Genomic DNA, 24,417 nt, shown 5'->3' with positions numbered 1-24,417 from the left:
TCAGCAGAGCCACAAAAAGTAAAATGCAGCACTACTACGTGTACACCCCCACCTTACTGGGACGCACCCTGTGAATTGAACACTGCACGCAATGAGCATGCAATTGGCTTGTCGCATGAGAGAGATGTGGCATTATTGACATAGCAGGTCACCTTGGATCCCACAACCAATTAATCTGCTCGCCACCAACGAGACACTTATGAGTGTCAGGGTTGCTGCAATACGAGATCCACACACCTTAGGTGCAGGCAAGATATATGGGTCTCCACACTAGACAATCTGGATTCCAAGCACAAACTTTAGTTCCATACTCACACCACGCTACCCTTTGGGATTTAGTTGCCAATAGGGTTACTTAAGAGGGCACCCACCTCCAGATGCCAGGTAAATGGTGTAGGTCCTTCACGGGAGATCTTTAATGTCCCTGAGATCCGCTAGAGGCCCATAGACACGACCTTGGAGAGCACACTTCAGTAGGTCTTCATATCCAGGCCAGGTACTATTAAGATAGGGCACACTGTCCTCTTCAATTGCAGTAATTTCCAATGAGCACAACAGAGTTCTCTGGCAATGTGCATCATGCAGTCTGGTCTTCTAGTCCCACATCCCCACAAATGTATTTCACCCTTTGTTGATGGATGTCAACCATAGTTATGTACAGTTTTTCGGAGATGCGGTTAGCACGGGTGCCATCTTGTAATGGGTTTTTACCCAGATTTTAATCTTTTTATATGTTTAAACTGTTCTCACACGTATTTTAGTTGGATATTAATTACCAGTGTTAGCCCTCAGCAGGGAAGTCTGCTGCAGGACTAAGGGGTTGCTGAACACCAGTTAAAATTTTATTTTCTCCCCTCTGTTTGCATGCTTACTCAAAGCGTTTGCCAAAGCCACACCTCCAACCCCGATGGCAGATCTAGCATGGTAGCACGTCCGCACAGCTGTGGCATACCTAAAAGTGATTTCTAGCACTTGGCTGCTGTTACCTGCACTGCTATTTCAGCAACAGCCTACTTCTTCTTTTATTGATTTCCTTGTAGCACTGATGCGCATTTTAGGAGGTGCCTGGCTTCAGTTACCCCTGATACAGCCCACTTTTGTTTTGCTGCAGTCAAGGATGTGCATTCTTTTTTAAGTTGCCTGGCTCCAGTTTGGATGGGTGCCATCTGGTAGTAGGCCAAACAGGGACCCGCCAGCACCAACTTTAGGGAAAAGACAGGTCGCCTCTAGAGACAGCCCCCTTGGTAGCTTGGCACGAGGAGCCAGGCTTATCTTCAAGACCAATGTGTAAAGTATTTGCAATTACGCTCACAGCAATCCAATGATGACACCACAAATAGACTACACACGAGTTTCATAGAAAAACAATTATATGTTTATAAAAAGTAATACGTTGCGACCACACAATACTAAACCAACATATGCCTGGGGTTAATACTCTCCCTGGCCTCTTATTATTGAGGTAAACTAAACAATCCAATGTAATCCTAATGTCATAATATGCAGTTCATTATGCAAGGATCAGGTACTTCACAACATAAGAATAATGCAGATCGTAATACAACTATCTGGCGATTTGTACTGTCACTGTAATACAATGCGTAAAGCAACAACGTGGTAAACTGCCATGCCCCAGTAATGCAATGCGAATGGTCCCCTTTCAGGTACTCTGTTAGGAAATAGCAATGCAATGTGTAATACAGTTACTAGCAGTGAGTTATGCAACTCTAATGCAATTTGTACGACAATCCGGCAGATCGTGATGCAGGACTAAGACAAGGCGTAACACATCTATCAGGCAATTAATTAGGCAAACTAATACAATGGGCAATATGGCAAAACAGGCAGGCTGTTGCGCAGGAATACAGCAATACATTATACAATCATCAGATACTTTCGTATGCAGAGGTAATGCAATACGTAAATTACTTCGGCACCATTCACGGTGCCTCCGGCGGTCTCTCTGCTCCTCGTACTGGCTTGCAGTTAGTGTCCGGCCACAGTTGCCCTCCCACATGGAAAAGATAGAACACAGTAAACGCAGCTTCACACTCAGGCTCCTGTGCTGCCACTCCCTTGGAACATGTGCCACAATTCAAGCTCTTTGAATGAATCAGCTGACACGCTTTTGCCAGACTATGTAAATAACTCGAATGGCTAATTCACAAGACTCCAACCGGCAGGTGGAAGTCAAGTGAAGAAACAGTTGAGGCTCCAACCGGCTGGTGGAGACCTGCGCTTATTTATATTCCTGACTAACTGAGAGGAATTATACCAGTTGTTATCTAAAAGCAACTCTCTTCATTTACTGAATAAGATGCCCTTAATACTTGCAGATTACATTTACTGAGACATCTGCATATTAGCTGTCCACTCCCCCCTCCAGTCCTGAAGAAGACCAGTCTTTATGCTCTTTACATTTGTGCTACTTACAGAGACGAAACTTTGACTTGCCACACATATCCGCACAGCGCTCATGATCACAGTTTAACTCATCAATGGATCCTGTAGCATATGTGCAAAAATAATGACAAAAAAACTCCCCTTTTTCTTGCACATCTACTATCCATATCACCTATCACTATATGTCACTTTCTTCACCACAGTCACTATTGCTTACTGCAATTGAATTTGTAAATTGTGACAGCCATGAGTATTTGATACTTATTTTTGAATATATTATTGAATTCTAATTTTGGTGTGTGTTATTTTCTTTCACAAATCATTGGTATATGTCTTGTAAATAAGTCTTTGCTCTTTCAGTACTATAAGCAATTGAAAATCCTGACAGAACCAATGGTTTTACTTAATATCAAAAGCATCTCCCTCCGAGCCCACGCCCCGCCCCAGGAGGCGACACCCATTACCTGGGGGGCGCAAACACACTCTCCTCTCCTTGTCAGCAACTTGGGCCTCCTATGCAATTTTTCGGAATTTCCGGGCAATTGGATGATTCCAGGCTGCACACTACACCCGCACTCAGTCAGTGAGAATCACGGGAACTCCTGGTGCATGATACCAGACAACTCCTCACAAGGGTCTCAGGCTGCACACGGCACATGCACGCAGCGTTGCAGAGACACACTTGATCTTCTGGCGCCCACGATCACAGGGCACCACTTGCGCAGGTCTCAGCCGGTAGAAGGTACACACACACAGCGTCGCTGAGACAAACTTTATCTCCCGGTTCCCCCGATCACAGGGCACCTCCAGCTAGGGCCTCAAGCTGCAAACAGAACATGCACACAGCGTCGAAGAGATACACTTGCTCTTCTGATGTACACAATCACGGGCCAATCCACATGAAGGTCTCAGGCTGCCCCCCAGCACATACATTCTGCATCGCTGAGACTTGGCTCCCCGGTACACACACTCACAGGACAATCCTCTCGAAGGACTCAGGCTAGACAGAGCACAAGCACAGCACCTCTCTGAGTCTTGATTGGAACTCCAGGTGGCCAAGATCACTCACGGGGCACGACTTGTAAAGGTCTCAGGCTAGACAAAGCACAGGCACCTACAGCGTATCTGAGAGTCTTCTCTGGAAACTTTTGTTTTCCTCTGTTTCCAAACAGGGAGCCAGCTCACCCCGGTCCCTTGGGGATAGTTACTTCAGGACACAGCACACAGCAAAGTCCTTCAAGCAGGGGTGCCACAGCACACAGCAATGTCCCTACAGCCTTTCCTTAATTGAAACAGCAAACTGCAGGCCTGCCCCAGATCACACAGCAAGAGCAGTCCTATCGAGCAGTCTATTCAGTTGCTTCTTCCTTGGCAAAGGTTCCTCTTGCTCTACGAAGTAGCTCCAGTCTTATTCACACATTCTCGAAAGTTCAGGGGCTTCAGCTTGCATAGTTAGACCCGTCAATGGTGTTGAAGTCTTTGTGTTACAGGGGGCACTGACCCCTGCTCAGACCAGTTCGGGGTGCCTCCCTTTTCCTTTGATTAGTGGGGGTCTGGATTGTCAATCACTCAGCCAGAGATGGGACAATTGTTTTATAGCCCCAGCCCAGGCCTCTTCCCCTCTAGGCCTACTCCTCCCCCCTACACTCCAGATGCAGGTCAGCCTGTGCTGTCTCACCTCCTCCCCTGGGTCAAGACATTCCCCAGATCCTATCACTTTCAAATCCAGCCAGTCAATCCACAACCAGGCAGAGACACACAGAAATGTTGAAAGCACAAAAACCCAGCCAAAGAAAGAGTGGCTTACAAACACATAATGCAAAAAACATCTTTATAAAAAGATGTGTTATTGCAGGGTAAGTTCAGGCATACTAACCTTCCCCTTTCTATCTTAAGCCTTTGGGAAGATAGGCTGGCAAACACATTACACAGCCTTTCCATTCTATTCTAATGGGCAAGATGGCCTTTCATCAGTTAAAATGAAACAGATATTATTTCACTGCCAGGACATGGTACTCACCTTGGTACAAGTCCCACCTTTCACATGCACTGCACCCTGTACAGGGGGTACCCTAGACCTACCATAGGGGTGCCTGATGTGTATGGAAAGGGAAGGGCGGGGTCTGGTAAGTGTGTACACTTACCAGAGCAACATGGCAGTTTAAAAAATTGTTTGCAGGCCCTTCAATGGCAGGCCTAAGTTCCCTTCCCAAGGCTACTTGAGTGGGTGGCACAATAAGTGCTGCAGGCCCACCAGTATCATTTGCATTACTAGCCCTGGCACACATAGTGTACTTTACTAGGGACTTTATCAGTAAAGCAAAAATACAATTAATGGACAGCCAATCTCCATTATTCTCTACATAGGGAGCACTTGCACTTTGACACTGTTTATCAGTGACAAAGGGCCTGATTCACAGAAAGAACTTAAGACTAAATCCTAAACTTACTACTATTTTGGTATTCACAGAATGCACTTAGTACTTTTGGCATTCACAGAATGCACTTACTACTTTTGGTATTCACAGAAGTTATGATTTTGTCTTTAGTTTGTCTTAAGACAAACTTAAGACAGACTTTAGACAAACTTAAGACAGACTTAAGACAAAATTCTAACTTCTGTGAATACCAAAAGTAGTAAGTTCATTCTGTGAATGGCAAAAGTAGTAAGTGCATTCTGTGAATACAAAAATAGTAGTAAGTTTAGGATTGAGTCTTAAGTTCATTCTGTGAATTGGTCCCAAAGTGTCCAAAGCATCGACGTTGGCAACACATGTCAGAAAAAAGGTCTAAGTGAAAAGCAAGACGTTTAGGGAACTTTAGCCAAACAGGACCAAGTCCCACACCCAGACTTTAATCTTTTAAATTGTTCTCATGCTTATTTTAGTTGGATTTTATTTACCAGTATTAGCCCACAGCAGGGTTGCTGCACCCCAGTTAGTATTCTATTTTCTCCTGTCTGTTTGCACGCTTACTCACAGCGTTTGGTGACAGAGCACCCCCGAACTCACTGGGAGATTTTATCATCATTGCAAGCCGGTCTTCGCCCGTCCGCGCTCAGCGCCTGCCCGTCTACCGGTTTAAGGTCATAACTGAAGAAGATAATTAGCTACTCTAGAAGCAATCTTCTTGAACTAAACATTTCGAATAGACGTTGCTTGTGCCAAGTGTTAAGCTGTTATAACAACAAGGCTCTTTGGATGTATCCAGAATGTAATCTGACAATTAGGAAACATGAAGGTGAGTAAAACCAAGGCTGCCAGTAGGCCTCTGGTTAAGCATATAAAGGTTAAGGAGGAAAGAAAAGCTTAAAAAAAAAAGGTTACACAATTTTGGCATTGTGCACTAATAAATGCTCGATCACTGATAAACCACAAGCATGAATTTGCAGACTTTGTAGAAGCACATGCACTTGGCATAGTTTTTGTGGTGGAAACCTGGGCTGAGGCTGCATCAGGCCCGACCTGATGATAGCCACCCCAGCAGGCTGCTCCACTTTTAGGAAGGAAGGGGAGAGGAAAAAGGGAGAGAGCTTAGCCATGGTTTATTGTGATCACCTAAGGGCAATCTTTACTTATATCGCAAAGAAACCCCACTGTGAGGTGCTATCTTTTAAAATCGAACTTATTCACATGTATTCCTTTAATGGACTTCTTATCTATTGCCTGCCTGGCCTTGAAACCAACTTTATACATACTTTTGGTCAGATACTAGAGTATAAGGTCAATTCCCAGGACTACACTATTTTAGGCGATTTCAATGTCCATTTGGATAAGTTGCAGGATCAAGATTTCAGTGACATTACTGATTTGATGACTAGTGCTGAGTTAGAAAAGATTATTAGGGGCCCCACTCATAGGGCAGGACACCTGCTTGATGCTGTCTTTACAGGCTGCCTATGTTTTGGTCTCCAACAGTAAACTTCAATTACACTGGTCGGATCACTCAGCGGTTCTTTTTACCTTATCTGTATCTATTACCTCTGGCAATAAGAACATTCTAGCCAGAAGGTAAAAATGGTGCCAATCTTGACATTTAGATGCCACGGAATTCAATACTCTATTGGAAAATAGTAGACCTGCTATTTCCGGTGATCTGGAGGTGGCATCCTTGGAGTATCACTCTTGGATTGGCTCGATTGTTCATATTCAAGTGTCCTTAAAATCTGGAAAGGCAAACAGAGCTACCCCTACAGAGCCCTGGTTTTCAGTTATGCCAAAACCATCTTTACCACTAGAAAGGGTATCACACAGTGAATCCATTGATAGGAAAAAAGGCTGCAAACTTCTATTGCACCCTATAGGCGTGTGGACCACTACCCCATGTTAACTTGAGGGAAGAGCAAGTCTCACAGGTAGTAAAAACACAGACATGTGCTAGTGCACACACTGATGTGCAGTGGTAGGATGGACCCGTAGTCTCCAGCACCAGGGGTCGAAGTGTGCCCACACCATTCTGCAATGGGAGACTGAACATTGGGTTTAAATAATACCTGTGTGAGTGCTTACACACAGGCCTGAACTGGCAGGCTGGCCAAGCAATCTAGGGCACCTAGGTGTGGGTGCACCCACACAGCAGTCTTCAATGGCAGATTGCTTGTGAGTGTAATCATTATATATACACCAGTGTGCACTCTGGCCTGCATTGGCAGGGAGGACCACTTCTCCCTGCCTCGGGTATGTGGTGTACCAGTTTACAGAGCACACAGTGGTCCGACACCTAACTCCATGATGTACGCACCCCCTGCCCAGTGCGGGCAAGGCAGGCAGACACACCTTCCATCTGTAGTACAGGGGCAAGGTGCCCAGGTTCCTACAGTCAAATTGGTACAGTCGGCAAAGACTAGGAGTTTCCCCTAAGAAGGGCCACGTCCAAAAACCAGTCACCTGATATGCCACTATAACTCTGATTTCTTACTTGTTTGTATTTCTCACACTAGTTCACACTTTAGTGATTAACTATAGGGTGTTAGATACCTTTTTAAAAACATGTTTCGAAGCATTATTTCAGAACTAAATAAAGAGCATACCCAAAAATCCTAACCTTGCCATGCTTTTTAGTCATTTCAAAAGTAAATGCCAGGATAAGCTCCTCAAATTGCATTTTTTTGTCCATTATAAAACATAATAGCAGAAACAAGTGAGGACTAACCCGCTGGAGATCTGACTGTCTTTATTGTACACTGTCTCAGGATGGTAGAGGGGCAAAAGAAATACTTATGATTTGTTCATTGCCTGGCAACTTGGCTCAGCTGGCACTGGTACATCTTTTTCATAACATTTCAGCTGCTGACTTGTTCACAGGTATGGCATTGCAGTCATCTGCTCCCTGAAACAACACCTTTAGTGATCAGCACACATATCTGAAGGAGGACATCTCTAGGTCATCAGAGACCCATAGCTGAAGCACCTGCCTACTGGTTAATTCTTTACCCTTCCTGATTGAACTTTTCTTTTAAGCATCAATATAATGTGGCTGAAATGTAACAGAATGCTAGCTTTGCCTCATTTCAAGCAACCACTCCCTATCCTGTTATTTGTCACTTTCACCCCCTGCCTTGCCTCCACCCCACCCCACTGCGCTTTTACCTGAACGGGCCGCTTCTGTTGTCAGCTTTGGTTATTCTGCTTATCTCACATCCAACGCTAGAGGCCTCAAGAACTCTGTCATGGGTTGCAGTGGGCAACCTAGGGGTCGCAGGTGCAACCCCTGGCAACCCCTAATACATGCTGGTCCACAAAACTATAATGGCAATTTAACCTATGATTTGTGAGTAAAATTAGGGATTTTTGATCATATTCACTTAGCTCCCCCAGCACAGCTTTTCGCTATATACAGTGGTGGTTTAACAGAAGGGCTCTGCCTGTGGCAAGGCCCTGCACCCAAGCCTTGCGGGTAGCAAACCACCCACTGTGTTCGGCATTTGGCTGTGCACAGCTTGAGGCTGGCTGGAGGGCTGATCCCCCAGGCAGGCCCTGCTCCCAAACTCTTAGGGCAACCAATTACCTGCCACACACAGCCACTGGCCTGCGGATGCCGATTTCCCTATGACTGTCACCACAAATGTTTATTTATTAGGTTCTTAACACATCATTTGAATGCACACCTGTACACTTGCAGCACCATGATCACAAGTCACATCATATCTATTGGACCGTGCACACTTCCTGTGGTACATTTCCTGCTGGGTTAGCATGGTACCACACAGGAGAGTCGAGCTGGGTACAATTTGTTGTCCCTGCCCTCTCATGTATTTTTCACTACTTCAGGATATGGAGACAGAGTGCCCGTGTTCTGTAATGGTTGGTGCAACATTTGTCTTCTTTTACAGCACCCAGGATCTCAAACAACCCCACAGGATCAATGAATAAGGTTCCAACAATTCATTAATTTAGGAAAGAGTTGAAGACTCACTTCTTTGAAGAACACTCTGGCATAATTTATTAATGTCCTTGACCCAGCTACCTCTTCTATCACTTGACTTTATGATTGTCTATAATATTGTACAGTGCTCTGCTGCCTTTTGGGCAGGCTCCCACTATAGAATAACATATATATGATGTGAGGTTACTTGAATCACAATAGGAAATTTTGCTAAAACGTTTTTGATGTGATCCCTTTGACTACCCATCACATAGGGTAGTGGGGCATGTGATGAGCTGCTGCAAGAGCATCTCCATGGGATGCCTAGGAACCACATAAGCCAGATCAAAAAGAAGTTCATTATTAACATAACATCAAAGAAGTTAATTTCTGGTACAGGACTTCCAATGTCACCTGCAAGTGAAACTTTACTAAACTAACAAAACCGTATCACTCATGTGGGGCTGAAGCACATCAGACAATAGGATAGTGATGAACCACAGCCCAAAGGGGAGATAGGAGTTTCTAGAAATAATGTCATGCTACTGCCTGCACTTTTTGGGGCAAGTGGCCATACAGGTGAGGTGGTTCTTGGCTATTACCTGAAAGGAAAGAGAGCCTGAATACAATTTCTCTATTGAATCCATATGTGAGAAAAGCTAAAACAGTTTAATCAAATTTACCTGGACCCAAAAATAACTTTGTTTTGTCACCTCAATATTTTGATTGAAAATGTTCTCTCACGTAAGCTGATGTAGACTGCCAGGTAATGTACAATGTGTCAATGTACAATGAACTCAACGCAAAATAGTGTGTATAGTATCTAAAACCCACCTAATCTGTTTCAAAATAGTATTTCCCAAACATGACCCATTCATCAGGCTGAGAGGCCAGGCCCAATACCTTTTTCCTGGCGAGAAGAGTACAAAAGTCAGTCTGACAGACTTGTTCAGGTCAGGCAGTCAGGAGCTAGAAATGTGCTATATGTGCATGCTCCTCAGTGCCTGAGCTGAAATTTTGCCAGGCTGAGGATTTCACAGCCCTATGGGTGTGACCTCATTAGCCTGGCAAAAGTGCCACAAGGCCCTCCCTCTCGTCATGAATGGGAGTGTCACTGATTGCCTAGGACCTGGGCATTCCACTTTTAAACCCTGTAGTGCCCGGTGGCAATCAGTGATGCCTCTTCACATGTGTGGGTCAGGGTGTTATTGACCAAATCCTAGTCTGTGGCAGGTGAGGGAAGACAGCAGTCCCAACCCTCCTGTGAGCTCTGAAGTTTCCCTTTCTACAGGGAAGGCAATTTTGATATGTTCTTTATGTTTGGTGCATGGGTGCGTGTATATTTGAATGCATGTGTATTTGTGAGTGAGTGTTGTGAATGATGTATGTTTTTGTGTGTTGTGTTTTGATGCATGTGTGTGATTGAGTGTGTATGTGTGGGTGTGTGGCCTCCTACCAACCCCCAGCAAAACTACCCACAGTCATTTTACAAAAATATGTAATGCTTAAATATTGATCTAACACTATTTTGTTAATTCACAATACTTTTATTAGATTCTCTTTAAATAACAAGACAATGAAAATATCACAGTCCACTCTACTGAAGAAGCCTCCATAGCACTTAGAATGTAAGCTGCTGTATTACTCGCAAAATAGTGTTTAGCTACTAGCTATTAGGAAGGGGCATTCCCTTCCTAATAGCGACTCCAACAGCTATATAAGAATGTTTTGCGACCGCAATTACAGTTGCAAAACACTTGCAGTATACCACCCTTCTCAGAAGGGAGGTAAAGCACTCGCAAACAGGAAGGGGTCCCCAAGGGACCCCATCCCATCTGGGAATGCATGCGCCAACATTTTTCAAGGGCAGGCAGTGGTCTCAGGGACAACTGCCTGCCCTTAAAAAATGTAAATGAAACATACTTTTTTTGGTGAATGCATCCTGTTTTCTTTTAAGGAAAATGGGCTGCATTAAAAAAAAAACTGCTTTAATAAAAGCAGTGCCATATATGGAGGGATGCTGACCATTGCGACTCTCAAATTGCCACTCGTAATTTGTTGCAATTTGCGAGTCGCAAAAGTCCATGGTCGTACATCTGGCCCTTTCTGTGGAGGGATATTATTAACACACCGAAAAATAGGTACACTGCTCGGCTATCTGCTCACAGGTGTGTAGGACTATAATTATGTATAAACAAAAAGAGAGGTAGGGAGAGGTAGATAAAACTTTTATTCCCCGGTTATATCTGTTAAACAACAGACGAGTCGGGGTCCGGTCAGAGGGTTCTCGCAGGTACACAGCGGGTACCTAGCGTCAAGGGCGGTGTGACAAATACGCTTCCACCCCCCTCCCGTGACCCATGGTGTCCCCTCGCTACACCTTTAAATTGCAGAAAACTAATGTTTAGAAGCCTCCTAAACCAGGAGTTACTAGGAAGATATTTTTCTTCCTTTTTGCACTTTTTTCACCTTTTTTTCACTTTCATGCCCCTAGGTAAGGGTGGGCCTTAGCGCGTCCATACCACCAGGGTTTAGAACACTCCTATAGTCCTGATGAATGCCTGGTAACCTTACACTGTTTTATAGGCAGAAACATGTTGACTGACGATAACTCTTGGAAATAACCACACAATTATTTGTGGACTACTTTTCCAACACATAATTTTAAATATATGCCCTAAGTGACCATATAATAAATCATTTTTTTGGTTACACTTAGACATTTTTATATACCCTTCACCACCATTTATTTTATTTTCACTGCACGCCTTAACTCACAAATCCTGCTCCGCAGTAGATCTGGCGTCGAAGCACACTAAAGAGGCACTCGGCCTCTTTAGTGGGGCCCAATGATGAAGCATGTGATCAACAGGTGGTGAGTGAGGGCCTTCCTAACCTACCTAAGTGAGGCCGGTTCCCTTTCTATTTTGCTCCTTTGTGTGGTCCTGCATAACCATACAACACTATTTTGTTGTTTAACAGATAGGACTATAATTTATTTATTTATTTATGTTTCTTGTTAAGCGCTGGAATTCGATCTCGAAGGAGATATCACCGCGCTGTGTTGTTCCGAAGATAGAGAATGACATCAAGTTTGTATGACATATCAAAGGATTAATTAGACAGGGAACAGGTACGTCTTCAAGTGTTTTCTAAAAGTGACAAGATTGGAATTTTGTCTTAGGAAGGGGGGTAAGGAATTCCATAAGGTAGGACCATTAGCCATTCTTAGGTGACAGAATGTGAAAACGGACTGCAAAACATAGACAGTAAAAAATGTTACTACAAAACTTTGTAAGCTACATTAATATCTCATTACATGTAGCTAAATTTACCATCACGCATTCAAACATAAATGTGACCGGATTGGATCTAGAGTAGAAAATAATTAATTATTAAACTCGCAAAATATGTGGAAATTTCATGGCTAACCATAACAATTATATATTTTTGTGAAGAAAGAAAAATACATTTGTCCCGTGTATAATTGAAACAGGTTGAATTCAGAAATTTAAAACAGGTAAAGCCGTTGTACAGAGATTCTTCTGCATGATTTGCAGTAATTGACTATGGTTTTTACATTCCATATTTCCTAACAGATCCTCACAGAAAAGGGTGGAAACAAATCCATGAATGTAGAACTGATAGCTTTATTTAATCGTTCAATAGACAATCCTTTCTCCTTTCACCTAGGTCTCCTGAAATGTCATCAAAGTCAAGGATTCTCAAGGTTCCTCAAACAAAGTAAATAGGGCCTCATTATGATGTTGGTTGGACCGACAGGCCGACGGTGATGGTCCACCGACAGACAGCCCTTTCGTCCGACCGGCACATTACAATGTGGTGGTCAGACCCTGGTCAGTCGGGGATGGACCGCTGTCTCCACCAGGATCAGTGATCCTGATGGGACGGCAGTTGGAATGGTGATCCTAAATGCAGGTGGTGCCAAGCCAGGCTCTACAGTCAGAATTACAATGTCACTTTCCACCGGCTTTTTCTTGGATGGGTCCGAGTGCCATGAAAAGACTGTCAGAAATTGACTTTTGGGGCCCCAAACAGGGTTCCATCCCTCGCGGGCCAATATAAAGTGTCATTGGGGGCACATGATGTGCCCCCACACATATCCATGCACCATTGCATGGATGTTCACAAAGTGCTCTTTTACATTGCAGCTTATGCTGCAGCCCTTTTACTGGGCTGCAGCACAATCCACCATGTAAAAATAGAACTTTAGGATCCCAGCAGGGCAGTCCCATCCTAATTCGCCAATAAGACTGCCTACTGCTAGTTGGGCGGTCTCCTAACCGCCACAGTAGCGGTAGGGGGTCCAACCACCAACATCATAATAAGGACATAAGTCAGTGATCAACAAAGTGGTACTAGTTCATGATTTCTAAAATCCTTAAAATTCCTTCTGTATTGCACTGTGTCTATCTTTTATGTAATTAGCTAACCATATGGTAGCTGTTTCTAATATCACATGCCGATTTTATATCTCCTTCTTTAGTAGAAGATACCTTATTTTGAATCAATGCAAACAAGCAACTGGACCCAGGTGACAGAGTTCATCCTCTTGGGACTTACAGAAGACCCAGCTCTGCAGCTTCCACTCTTCCTGTTCTTCCTCATGGTTTACATTATTACTCTTGTATGCAACATCGGCATCATGTCACTAATTGGGTTGAACAGGAATCTTCACATACCTATGTACTTCTTTCTCTGTAGTTTGTCCTTTATAGACATGTTTTTGTCCTCAGTCACTCTCCCTATCTTGCTTGCCAACTTCTTATCAAGGACTAAGACAATTCCATTTTCTGGGTGTGTAGCACAGATGTTTTTGTCATTTGTCATTGGGGGTTCTGAGGTGTTTCTCTTGGCGGTGATGGCCTATGATCGATACTCAGCTATTTGTAATCCATTGCTGTATCCTGTCATCATCAACCATCAAACCTGTATCTACTTTGTTGTTTGGATTCTTGTGATTGCTCTGACCAATGGAACGATAAATGCTGTTTTGACTTTTACTTTGCCCTTCTGTAAGTCAAATAAGATCACCCATTTCTATTGTGATGCTCCTCCCATCATCAAGCTTGCCTGTTCTGATACCACAATAAATGAAGTGGTGCTTGTTTCATCAGCTGGTGGTCTTATAGTGATATCCCTTATCATCATTCTTATCTCATACTTTTACATTATATCTGCAATTTTAAAGATACCTTCAACAGATGGGAGAAAGAAAGCCTTCAGCACTTGCTCTTCCCACTTTGTGTGTGTAACCTTGTTTTTTGGCACGCTTGTTTTCATGTACGGCAAGCCCACTTCCAGTCACTCCATGGCCCAGGACCAAGTGGCATCAGTGTTCTATATGGTGATGATTCCTATGTTGAACCCATTGATTTACAGCCTTAGGAACAAAGAGATGAAACAAACCCTGAGAAAACTAATTGCTGGAACCTGTGCATCAAATCAGAGATGTTCTGCTTGCTTATCCTGAGACTTTGTGGGTAGTTTTGGGTCGGATTTATCAAGGGCTTGCGTTTCCCTTGCATCATGCAAGATGAAGCAAGGTCAACGCAAGTTCTTGTGTGAGATTTACTATGTCATGCAAAGCCACTTTGGTAGCTTTTGGGAATTCTCAGCTTTACTAACATGAGTAAACCTGTGAATGCGTAAAAATGGTACGCCTTCCCAAGATTTAATCTCAGGTGAACGCCTGGTAGGTCAAGCAAATGAATTTGACTACTAAGCTTACACTTAATGGCCATGATTTATTTGACATTATGATGACAATGGAGGCAAGGACTTCACCACTGACAATCTATAACATTCAATTTAGAATAAGCCTGGAATCTACTGAGGACAACAACCCAGTCTTACATTGAACTGTTGCTATACCCCAGAACTTGCAAGAGCCTACTCCACCTATGGCCACTACTCCACCCCCTGAACTTCGGAGCAGTTTGAATCAAACTTGATCTATCTATGACTGTAAAAGAGAACTCAGCTCTAAGAGCCAGTAACCCATCCCATATGGCTGCCCGAAATATGGACACAGCTTTCTCCCTGCTTTAACTATCAAACTCCTCTGCAGAGGGGTTAGCTTCTTTATCTGATTCACAATTGTTCTCTTGGAATGTTTTAGGTTTGTTTGTTAAGCTTTTTTGTCCTGATTGGGTCAAACTCGTTAACACATTTGACATTATTTATGAGCCCTGTGCATCACCCGAGTGTCATTGTTTGTGATGTTCCAGCAGTGCTAATCGCAAAATCTTATCTATGAGGCCCTGAAAAGCCACTGTACCTGGCTTTGAATGACCTCATAGATATGGAGTAAGACAAAGCAGCTCAAATCAATGCGTTGCCATATTCTGTGCTCTGGAAGTGTTCCATGGGCACTGCAACGGGTTTTCCCATGCAATACTCATGGATTTTGACTTTTCCCCAGATTTACAGGAGAATGTAAACCTGGGGAAGCGCAAAAACCTCACGTCTCTCAAGAAGAGGTGTAACCAGGAGAAAGAACTTTATTTCTCCTCGAAGTTTCCTCTTTCTGGGTGCTGCATTCTGCAGCATACATAGAAAGAGGTAAACACCTCTTAGGATTAATGCTGTGCAGGAAGGCACCCCTTTCTGCACAAAAACAATCCTGCTGACACCACAGACACCCTTGCACAATGGGTGGCACTAGCCTGCTGAAATGGCAACAGCACAGGAGGAAAGGACAGCAATACACTGTATTGCATAAATACAGAGCATTCCTACCCTTTCACTTTGGTGTAGGGAAGCACAGCAAGCTGACTTGCTGAGCTGCTCTACAGCAAATACCCATAACTGAGGGACCTGGTCTCTAATCCCTGTAAACCTAAATTACCATATTAATTTTAGTGTTGAGGCATTACCCTTGAGAGCGGGTCGACCTACAGGTGGTGTCTTAATATGGATTCACATAGCTCTAAATTTAACTGTGAAGCAAATATCTATTGTTTGTGAGCATGTAATTGGGTTGACCATGAGAGGATCTAATGGTTTATGTATTAATTTGTTTAACATCTACATTCGTTTGGTGAGCTCCCATAAGAAGTCCATTACTCTAGTGAAACTAAGAGCAGGATTGACTTTGAATTACTAGATCTAGAAATATAGGGGCTGATTCACAGAACTAACTTAAGACAAAACCCTACACGTACAACTTTTGGTATTCACATAAGTTAGGATTTTGTCTTAAGACAGACTTAAGACAGACTTAAGTTAGGATTCTGTCTTAAGTCTGTCTTAAGTCTGTCTTAAGTCTGTTTTAAGACAAAATCCTAACTTCTGTGAATACCAAAAGTAGTAAGTTTAGGATTTTGTCTTAAGTTAGTTATGTGAACCGTGCCCATAGCACTCACTGTCTGACTTCAGTGTGCGAGCAAGAACAGACAGTGAGTATACTTTAACCCTATTAAACCTGCAATTCTCTCCAGCACAATTCCCAGTTCTAACCACTATAAATGTACATTATCTTTTAGGAGAGCAATTAATTGGGAAAAACTTTCAACCAAGTCTGATAATATGAATTCAACTTATAAAACATTCAATCTTATAGTTAGTACCCTAGTTGACAACCCCTCTAGTGAGGATTCTTTCATGGTAGTGCACCAGAGCTTATTCAGCTCTTTAAGATCAGTACGTACAGCTGAATATCGATCTGGTAATCTATCTACCCTGAACATTTCCCCTTGGTATAATGCAGATTGTATGAAGGACAAATCAGAACTAATTATGACTCTTCGACAAGGAGATGTGCAAAAGGTTGGAGACATGAAAGGGAGATATAAACATATCATAGCTAAATCTAAACAGAGCAGGATAGATGCTAGCTGGTTCGACCTACTCAAAACATCCAGAACTAGGAATTCCAAACATGTTTTGCATAAAGTTCCCGACGGAAGCATTACAGCTACAAGTTATTTAGAAAATCACATTCCAGCCCATGTTTGGGAAAACATTATGTCAGATTGTGTAGCGCCCAGAAACCCCCTGTTGAGACACTAGCTCCTCCTGAGGCCAGTCCAGTTGTATGGTCGAACAGCAATGGTCCAAAGGATCATGCCCTTTCTTTCATACTTGAAGATACCTGTTGAGCCTTGAGTAATCGCTAAACTGGGAAAGCCCCTGGCCCTGATAAAATTCCAGGCTATTTATACTAATCAGAGCTAACAGTCTGGGTCCCTTACATTAATAAACTTTCCAATAAGATGATGAGAGATGATGCTATTCCAGATGCATGGCAGGGAGCTGAAGCCATCCCTGGGTACAAAAAGGAAAACAGAGGTAACCCTGGGACTTTCCACACAGTAATCTTGATTGAAAACCTCTGATAGTTGTTCTGTCACCAGGTTTTATTTAGGTTACAGCATTGGGTAACTGAAACTAACAGCCTACCCTCTTACAAGCTGGCTGCAGAAAAAGGATTAGTACAGTAGACCAGATATATTGTTTAGCTGTTAACTGAAGATCATCTGTATGTGACCTTTGTTGAGTCAAAGGGACACATTGTGGTCTCTCCTTGGATAGATGGGAATATGCACTGATTTGCTAAATCCCATAGAAAGTCTGCATTCATCGATTTATGCTCAAGTGAGGTGGGGAACAAGGGGGGAGCTAATATATAGTATTAGAGCTGAGAGAGGTATCCATCAAGGATGTGTTTTGGCTCCCGCCCTATTCTCACTCTGTAATAATGATATACTTAGCTACCTGAATGATTACACTCACAACTCCCCCAGACTCAATGGAAGCTCAATATCAGTGCTTTTCTTTGCAGACAACACATTATTATTCTCACTCACCCCTGTGAGCTTACAAATCGCTTAAACAATTCACAGTTGTTTGCGATGAGAAGGGCCTAGAAGTTAATGCATCAAAAATAAAGTACATGATTTTTAACCCCCACAAATCATTCAGAGGTGGCGTCGGCATGAGGGGGGGGGGGGGCATTTTGCAGAAGAAGAAAAACTTCGACTACCTTGGCATCACTCTAGACAAATCACCTCCTTGGGCCTCACAAGTGAAAAAATAATCACATATTTGCTGTATGGTGCTATACAGATACAAAAAAACACACCTAGACGTGTATCTCTGGCTATAGAGATCTACCAAGCAAACGTCCAGAGTGCAGCTTTGTATGGGGCCGAGATCTGGGGCCATGTGAGAATGAAGAAGGTGGCTACTAAAGAAAAAACCTATAGTCCCCCTATTTCTTGACACAGGATTTAAACACATTAATGTTACAGCAGCCCTATTGCCACTCCAATTTTGTATTTTAATGGACAACTCACAAGTTGAAACCCTACATAAGTGCGTTAACTGAGGTTTTAGGTATGACTAATGTCTATTGAATAGTTTTCCCATATAAAGTCCAGTTTCAAGGCTCTAGGCATGAATTAATCAGGAGTAATCCCCTTTCTATAAACTGTATCACAAGAACACCTGTTAAGATGGTATTTTAGACCTCTAATTTTGACCAATATTATAGAAATAGAAGATCTAGTTCCCCATTGGCCTACTTTCTTTCTTTTAAATGTATCCCTACCTTTGACGCTTATCTGGAGGATATTACTCCCTTTTAACCAGGGCTTTGGATATTAAGTTTAGGTTGGGCACTCTCCAGTTTCGAACTTCAAAAGCAATTGGAAAAAGCCACCTGCTGCTCACGCCTTTTGTGTGTCTTGTGTGGCTACAAGAGAAGATTACACCCCCTTTTATTCTTGTGTCCTCTGTACATTAAAGCCAGTGGATTGAATCACTTTGCCTTAGTCTTGGAATTAAGCATTATTTAGTTGCTTCCACTGTACTACGGTTGAACACTGACTCTCATATAGTTTTTGCTGTGAGCAGGTACGTTTATGCAGTTTGGTTGATAGCAGTCGTGGCCCGTGCAGGTAGGCGCGATGGGGCAGTGGGACAGGGGGCAGTGGGACAAAAGACGGAATAGGAAAAATAAAATAAATAGATACATAAAGTCACTTAACTTGCTCTTGCTCCATTACTGAGTTGATGATGGGGCAAGTGCAAGGTAAATGTTTTTATTTTATTTTTTATTTATTTTCCCTATTCTGTCGTTTGTCACTTCCCCCCTGCCTTGCCTGGCCCCATCACCCCACTGCGCTTACCAGCACGGGCCGCCACTAATAAGGAAGAGACTGGGGTGCCCCTAGTTATTAAGTACCTCAAACTGTATTCTAGATTATTTGTACTGGGAACTGATTTAATTAACTGATCTCTGTGATAATGTGTAACTACTTATATATATATTAAGATCTGAGACCCCAGAAATGGTCCGAACTTATGCAGGTCGTTGTCTTGTAAGTCAATTAATTGTAACTTATCTCCCAAAATTCCTCTCTCTCTTTTAAATACTTGACCTGCAGCTAATATGTGATGGACTGTGCACCTCGAGTTTTTATACATGGCTATGCTCAACTTGCACATAGTAACCTGTGTACTGTGCAATGATATGTTTCTGATGTTAATTCAGGTGTTAAATACTAAATTATATTATCTGTACGTTTCTGTTGTGTAAGCTTGTTTTATGGGGTTACAGCCCATTTGTACCAGTACGAAACAAATGTGGTGCTAGGTTTACATTGCTTGGGTAAAGCAAAACCTGCACAAAGAGTTGTTATGGTATTTACTTTCCAATGAAAACTCAACACAGAGGAACCACATACTGGGAACTCTTCCGGCTGCAGAGCCAAATCCTAGACTGTTATGAGTCCAATAAATCAAGTATTCAATGCTTAAGCTGTGTACTCCTTGTTATTACTGTTTACTTTAACCACTTTTTCCGTTTTCTAGTCGATTTATTATACTCATTCATCTGAATAAATGGGCAATATATTAATACTTGTTGATGTGCTTGATAACTTGTAATAACCAGTCAACCGCTGTTAAAGGGGCAGATTTACAAGCCCCTTGCGCCACTTTTGCGTCACTTTTAACATGGGAAAAGTGGCGCAAAAGTGGCGCAAGTGCCTTGTAAATCTGCCCCAAAGTTTTTCAAAGCAGTCTTTCCTAGAAGTATACAGAACAATTATGTACACTGAAGGTGGTGTTTGATTATGATGTTTTGTTTCGTAGATACCCCTGACGAAGGGAATAGACATTCCTGAAATGCATTGGGTGATGCTAATAAAGCCGTGACTTGTGGAAATGTACACTCCCTTCCTGTTTGCGTCATGTTTTGCAGTACAACTGATGAATGCGTAAATAAATCGACTAGAAAACGGAAAAAGTGGTTAAAGTAAACAGTAATAACAAGGAGTACACAGCTTAAGCATTGAATACTTGATTTATTGGACTCATAAAAGTCAAGGATTTGGCTGTGAAGCTAGAAGGGTTCCTAGAATGTGGTTCCTCTGTGTTGAGTTTTCATTGTAAGCGCAATGACAAGGCACAGACCATGCTTGCATGCCTTCACAAGCTTAAACAATTCAATTCAGTTCAATTCATAACCTTTATTTTGATTTAAAAGAAAATCACAAGATTTAGAACAACAGGTAAAATAAATACAGCACAAAGATATCTTAGATTAAAACAACCACCCTGGAATTCCATGATAATACAATAAATAATTTAAAATGCTAAAATACACCCGCCAAAACTTCCGCCTGGAGAATTGGCCTTCGTTACTTTGAAATACAAAAAAAAACATCAATACAGTACAGTAAAGTGCATAGTGATGATTTGAGCATATCATGCTACTGGACATGGCGTAGGCCTTTACCTATGCCTCTTTTCATTCCATTGAATCACCCACACCCAACCCAGGAACTTTGGGCCCGATTCACAGAATGAACTTAAGACTCAATCCTAAACTTACTACTATTTTGATATTCACAGAATGCACTTACTACTTTTGGCATTCACAGAATGAACTTACTACTTTTAATATTCACAGAAGTTAGGATTTTGTCTTAAGTCTGTCTTAAGTCTGTCTGAAGTCTGTCTTAAGTTTGTCTTAAGATAAACTTAAGACAAAATCCTTACTTCTGTGAATACCAAAAGTAGTAAGTTCATTCTGTGAATGCCAAAAGTAGTAAGTGCATTCTGTGAATACCAGAATAGTAGTAAGTTTAGGATTGAGTCTTAAGTTCGTTCTGTGAATAGGGCCCTTTGCAACAGCGATCACAATGGGCCCATCCACTGATGTTTTTAAGTTCCTGAATGCCTCGCTACAGGACCTGGTCCCCAAGTTTAAACATATGGATTTCAGCCATTGGAACTGAGGTTTCTGATACACAGGGCAGGCAAAAAAGATATGTCCCAAGGATTCCTTCGAATCAGGACAAAAGGGGCATGTTAGAAATGGGGTTCTCTAGTTGGCAGGGGTAGGTACCACTGTCCAAATAGGTACCCTTGCTTCTAGTCAGGGTAAGGAGGAAACCCTCTGAGATAAACCCTCCTCACCCTCTAGGTAGCTTGGCACGAGCAGTCTAGGCTAACCAGAGGCAATGTGTAAAGTATTTGTACCAACACCCACAGTAACACAGTGAAAACACCACAAACTGACTCCACACAGTTTAGAAAAATAAAGGTATTTAATCTAAACTACACAAGACCAAAACGACAAAAATCCAACATACACAGTTCAAGAATATGGTTTCAAAAGAGTTCTTAAGGTTGTGATAAAAGAATCCACAGTTGCGTGAAAAGTTCCCAGTTGCAACACGTTTAGCCAACAGTACCTTTAGTTGCGACAAAGTTCCAAAGCAGAAGCTGGTGCGGTGGAAAACAAGCAATGCGTTGCTCCTGAGACCCTGGGGAGGCGTTTGCGACAGCCCCGCTGCAGCTGCGGGCATGTTGCGACGAATCCGGTCTGTATGGGGAGGAAGGCCACTTGTATGGATTCCGGTGCGGAGGTTCTGTAGGAAGTTTGTTCTCGCAAAAGGCACGATGCGATGATCTTTGGAGTTGGGACGATCTCTGGGGTGACAATGCGCGGACCTGCGGTGATCTTCTCTCTCGCAGCTCCTCGACGCGATGGTTTCTGCGACGACACTCGCAGCAACGTGATGCGGTCCGCAAGCAAGCGGTGCGGCGATCTCACCCAGCGACGACAGGCTCTGCGACGACACTCGCAGCGATGTTAGACTTTCCTGCACCGGTCTGGTGCGTCCCGCAAACGAAGGATGCGATGGCTCTGGCAGCGGCAACAGGCGCTGCGACGATCTCGGCCTTCGTAGCGGCGGGAATTTCCTCGCACTGTCGGGGATGCGCTCCGCAGCGAGCGATGCGATAACTCTTCAATTGCAAAAGTCTCTCAAGCTTAGTTTCAAGCTTCCCAGCACAGGTGCAACTTCCAGAGGCCCCACAACTGGATCAACCACTCTAGGAAGGACAGAACTCTCTCAGCAGAGTTCAGGGACGTTGGGGGAGAAGTCCTTTTGTTCCTGGGACTTCAGAACAGGGAGCCAGCTCTTCTCAGGCCCTTGGAGATTTATTCAAGACAGGGGACACAGCACAACAGCAAAGTCCTTCTCCTCTCCTTGGCAGCAAAGCACCAGGTCAGTCCAGCAGAGCAACAGCAGGACAGTCTTCCTTCTTCAGTTTCAGCTTTCTCCTCGGCAGAGGTTCCTTCTTGATTCCAGGATGATCTAATTTTCTGTAGTCAGGGGTCTTGTATTTATACCCCTAAAATTCTTTGTTCCCTTTGTGCAGGAGGGCTCTGAGCCAGGTCTGAACCAGTTCTGGGTGTTCCTTGAGCACTTTGTTTTCCTGGCCTCTCCCTTCCTTTCAGAGAGAGGGGCAGGGTCGTCAGCCACTCAGCAGGAGGTTGAGCCAGCATTGTGGAGGGAAAGCAAAGCCCTGGAGCACTTTGTTGACATGATTCCTTCTCTCCTTTCACAGTGCAGGGCAGAGACATCAGACGCTCCACAGGGGGTGGAGACAGCACTGTGGGGGGCGGGCACAGTCTTATTCAGGCCCAGATGCTAACTCCTCTCACCACTCAACTTGCAAATGTAGTCATTCAGCCTAGGGCTGACTCAGCCAGCCTCCTGGGGAATCCCCAACCCCTGTCACTCTCAAACCAGACAGTCAATCCACAAAAAGTGCTATTCTCAAACACAGGAGTTAAAAACCACCTTTCCTAAAAGATGTGTTATTAAATTCTGAGTTCAGGGATACCAGACTTTTATGTCCCATCTTGTTCCTATGGGAAGAAATGCTGGTAGCCACTGTAGCCAGCATCCCCCATGATAGCCTATGGAGCAAGATAGCCTTGCAGCAGTGAAAAACGAAAATGGCTATAATTCACTACCAGAGCATGTCACCTGCACCAGTACATGCTCTACCTTTCACATACACTGCACCCTGCCCAGGGGGGTACCTTGGGCCTTCCATAGGGGTGACCAATGTGCACAAAAAGGGAAGGGTTAGGCCTGGTCAGTGGGGACACTGACCAGGAGGACATGGCAGTTCACTGCCTGCACACAGGCACTGCGGTGGCAGGCCTGAGACACCATTTTAGGGCTACTCATGTGGGTGGCACAATCAGTGCTGCAGGCCCTGGCACACCCTGTGCACTTTACTAGATACTTCATGTTGATACAACTATGCCAATCATGTATATCCAATTACAATACAATTTACACAGAGAGCATATGCACTTTAGCACTGATCAACAGTGGTAAAGTGCGCAGAGTCCTATTGCCAACAGCCACGGGTCAGGAAAAATAAGGGAGGAAGAAGCAAAAAGTTTGAGGATGACCCTGCAAGAAGGGTTAGTTCCAACAGGGCAGTTGCTAGTTTGTATACTACACCACTTGTTAGTAAAAACATTCGTAGGGAGTGATCCCACCCTAAACTGGTGAAACAGTTTCCTATCTTTAGATTTGGTAATTAGATCCCAATAGCCCTCATATTTAGGTTCATGCTTACAATCAAGGAAGGCTTTGGACAAGGAGGGACTAGTTGAAGCTGCAAAACGCCTCGTGGTTATCAAGTTCCAATAAGCTGCCTTTAATTCAATTTTGGTTGGAAATGTACTTTCGGCAGAGGAGGTCCATAAACGGCTCATCCCCATCTCACAAAGTGTATTTTTGACACACCTTAACCACTGAATTTTTCTGGAGACATCAAGTTCTCTAACTTCCAACAATTAAATTTGACGAACATCACAATTACAGAATAGAAAAGGTGTGCATCTCACAACTTTCGCATGATTTACTTTCCAATGTCACGCAGGATTTCCATTGCAAAGTGTCCCATAGTAACACAAAGGTTTGCAGGGTATGTGATTGGTGCATGGAAGCCTAAAGTACACCAGAGCAGGGGGAGAGGAAAGCAGAGTCATACCATATTAGAAAAGGCACAGTTTTTCACTCTCCTTTTGACACAACCCACACAACTTTGTCCCTTAACAATCTAATTGATGTGTCCATCATACACTAAACGTTTTCTCTGAGATGTAGTCAAAGTGAAGAGAATTGCTATGGGATAGGATATATGACATGAATGTTATTTGTATGATGTTTTTAACATCTAGTGCAATTGCAGTTCGTACTACCTATATATGTCAGCCCACATATCAATCAGATTGTTAACATACAACCAAAGCTGTAGATTACATTTAATATCAGGTGTAATAATTACCAGGTGTCAGAAATT

General features: G+C 43.2%; 1 protein-coding gene across 1 annotated transcript; it reads left to right on the top strand.

Moving 5' to 3' along the window:
- Positions 1–13,297: 13,297 nt before the first annotated feature.
- LOC144761515 (olfactory receptor 5AP2-like) lies at positions 13,298–14,260 on the top strand. Its single transcript, XM_078646846.1, has one exon. It carries the CDS (start codon positions 13,298–13,300, stop codon positions 14,258–14,260), a length of 963 nt encoding a protein of 320 aa, XP_078502972.1.
- Positions 14,261–24,417: the final 10,157 nt, after the last annotated feature.

The sequence above is a fragment of the Lissotriton helveticus genome, chromosome 1_1 (assembly GCF_964261635.1).
Source record: "Lissotriton helveticus chromosome 1_1, aLisHel1.1, whole genome shotgun sequence".
In the NCBI taxonomy this organism is placed as follows: domain Eukaryota; kingdom Metazoa; phylum Chordata; class Amphibia; order Caudata; family Salamandridae; genus Lissotriton; species Lissotriton helveticus.
Note: the sequence above shows the minus strand (reverse complement) of the source record. Positions and strands in the feature narration are given on the sequence as shown.